This window comes from Acyrthosiphon pisum, chromosome X (genome assembly GCF_005508785.2).
Source record: "Acyrthosiphon pisum isolate AL4f chromosome X, pea_aphid_22Mar2018_4r6ur, whole genome shotgun sequence".
In the NCBI taxonomy this organism is placed as follows: domain Eukaryota; kingdom Metazoa; phylum Arthropoda; class Insecta; order Hemiptera; family Aphididae; genus Acyrthosiphon; species Acyrthosiphon pisum.
In genome coordinates this window covers 97,427,058-97,429,855 of record NC_042493.1, presented here as the reverse complement: position 1 = coordinate 97,429,855, position 2,798 = coordinate 97,427,058, and the positions used below count along the sequence as shown (strand labels likewise).

At 27.1% G+C, this 2,798-nt stretch overlaps 1 protein-coding gene across 1 annotated transcript; it reads right to left on the bottom strand.

Moving 5' to 3' along the window:
* Window positions 1-830: 830 nt before the first annotated feature.
* Window positions 831-2,792, bottom strand: LOC100574436. Its single transcript, XM_029491626.1, has 5 exons — window positions 2,685-2,792; window positions 2,269-2,519; window positions 1,997-2,164; window positions 1,580-1,814; window positions 831-1,477 (listed from the first exon to the last, which is right to left on the bottom strand). Exons 1-5 carry the CDS (start codon window positions 2,755-2,757, stop codon window positions 1,335-1,337), a joined length of 870 nt encoding a protein of 289 aa, XP_029347486.1. The 5' UTR covers window positions 2,758-2,792; the 3' UTR covers window positions 831-1,334.
* Between the last annotated feature and the right edge of the window lie 6 nt (window positions 2,793-2,798).

Sequence of the window (2,798 nt, the reverse complement as noted above, 5' to 3'; positions counted from 1 at the left end):
CTTAACCATATATGGGGCTGCATCGGATAACATCAACAAAACTTTTTCGTCATTACCTCCCTCTGGCCATAATATTCTAAGACAATCATTTACAAATTTTGCTATAGTATTATTGTTAGTTTTTTCAAGAACTTTAGATGCTAAAAGATAAGATTTTGATGGTGAATCAACATTTAACTTTCCAACAATAAAATTCGCAACATATTTGCCTCGTGGGTCAGTAGTTTCATCGATTCAAAAATATATGAATGAACTTCCTATGTTTTCTCGTATTTTTGTTAAAATATCTGTGTAACATTTGATTACATAATTCTTTCTTAGGGTACTTTCATCAGGTATATGTAGATGAGTATATTTCTCCAAAAAAAGACCTAAAATTGGTATTTTGTAATTTATGCAGTGGTATGTTAGAAGAAATCATAGCTGAACAAAGTTCTTGGAAAAATACTGATTGATTTTCACTTGAAGTTGACTGTTGGTTAACGAATGTTTGTTTAGAAGTTGGAGTTTTTGAATATTTTTCGTGTGAAAATGACTTAACATGCTGATCAATTTGAAACTTTTTTTCTACTACGACTACTTTATTACAATACTGACAAAAAACTGAATTATTATTTAAGGTTTTGAAAACCTCACCTGATTTATTATACGGTTCAATCCATTTTCTAAGTGATGGTAATTTTGAACTTGGAAACTTTGGCATTGTAATTTAAAAACACAAACAATGTTATATAAAATTAATATGTGTTTATTTAGAACTACGTTGACGTCGTTGACTATTGCCGAATGTACACTTCGAACTACAGTCGTTAGTCTGTCAGTCCCCTTAGGAAAAAAAACTACTAAAAACTATTAAAAAAAAACTACTTAAAATCCTTAGTAGTCTTTTTGGACAAACTACTAAGAAATTTTAATAGTTAACTACAAAACGTGGTTAGTAGTTAACTACTAGAAAATTATCAGTAGTTTACTACTAGTGGTTAGTAGTTTACTACTAGAAAATAATCAGTAGTTTACTACTAGTGGTTAGTAGTTAACTACTAGAAAATTATCAGTAGTTTACTACTAGTGGTTAGTAGTTTACTACTAGCAGTCAATAGTTGACTACTAGAAGATAGTTAGTGGTTTACTACTAGAAAATTGTCAGTAGTTTACTACTAAAGGTTAGTAGAAAAAGTAAGTAAGACGACAGCTAAATGCTCCACAATTTATTAAAATTAAAAAATAAATTATTACCATAAATATATATACTAATTGAATGGAGTGTTAACGCTTGACACACACACACACATATATATATATATATAGAATATAAATTATAATTAATTATACATTTAAATGGTATTTGTAAGCCTGGTAGCTGAACCAGTATTGAAATTTAGGACTTTTGGTTTCTTTGAAAAATTATTTAGTTTTGTTCTTATAGCTTTGTTTATAATTTCATCAGTAACATCTCTGAAAATATCTTGTGTAAAATCTGAAATATCATAATTAGGTATAATATATGTATAACAGGATAATTGATTATTTCAAATCTGTATAATTTATCTATTTATTAAAAAAAATTAAACATTGATACCTTTCATTGCCTTTACTTTGTGGACATCAAGCTGTTTTTTTAGTTCTCCACTTTTTATGAAATTACTTTTTTTGCCAGTAACCGATCCATTGCGTAGCTCATCGTCGGTGAATAAAATAATCATAAGATCCGATATCATTTTAGATGGGCATTTACGGTTAATTGATGATAACGCGAATGAGTTAACTTCTATTCCTGATTTAGGCCAAAGTTCAACCCAATTTTCTGAAGACACCTGAAAATAAATACAGAAATAAATATAACAAAAATAATATTAGAATACATGTAGTAATTTAGTAGTATACATATTGTTATAAAGAAGCGAAGATTATAATATATCAAAATATTATATAACTTTTTATTACTTATAGTAATATGAACATACAAATATTAGTATAATCTTAGTATACCAAATACCTCAGATTGGTCCATGGCACTAGAAGCAACTTTTTTTACAATTTCCATAACCTTTGGGTTTGCTATTTTATCAATTGTTGACTGATTTGGTTTATCAACAATTTCTTTGCTCACTTCAACAACTGAGTCCTTTTCAATAACAATAGTTTTCTGAATACCATTAAAATCCTTGAAATAAATTGACAATGAAAAATAACTATAAATACATTTGTGCTTAATAAAACGTAAAATATACATAATATTTATTTATCTTAAACATTTAGTTTACACACCTCTAATATATTGTAGGGTTGATTTGAAAGTAATTCAGGTTGCACTTGGTTACAGAAATCCACATTATCAACCTTGGAAACGTCCTTCACTACATTTTTACTTGTTACCTTTGAAACCATAGATATTGAAGAAATATTTGTTCTAGCTTTTAAAGGAGAAGCGGAAGCGGAAATTGAAATTTTTTGTTTTTCTGTAATACTTTCCAAATTTTTTAAAACTAAATTTGAAAGTTCGTGTATTCTTGGAAATGCTAAACAGAAATAAAAGGTGTAAATATAATAAATATGAAGAAATAGTGAAACAAATTATAATATAATCATGTATGTATTATGTTAAAGTATGTTTAACATATGTGACTATAACAACATTTTATGATAAAATAGGTACATCAATATAAATCAATATTCATACTTACATTCAGAAATATCTATCATCACTCTTTGTTTAGCAATAGTGGACCTTAAATCTTTATTTTGAACTATTAGCATTTTCACTTTGATAATCAGATCATCTTTAGATAACTTTGAAA

Coding starts and splice junctions, on each gene's coding strand:
- LOC100574436 (XM_029491626.1), bottom strand. CDS start 2,757: ATGCTAATAGTTCAAAATAAAGATTTAAGGTCCACTATTGCTAAACAA. Junction 2,520..2,684: donor GATGATAGATATTTCTGAAT/GTAAGTATGAAT, acceptor ATTTCTGTTTAG/CATTTCCAAGAATACACGAA. Junction 1,478..1,579: donor CAAAGTAAAGGCAATGAAAG/GTATCAATGTTT, acceptor ATGATATTTCAG/ATTTTACACAAGATATTTTC.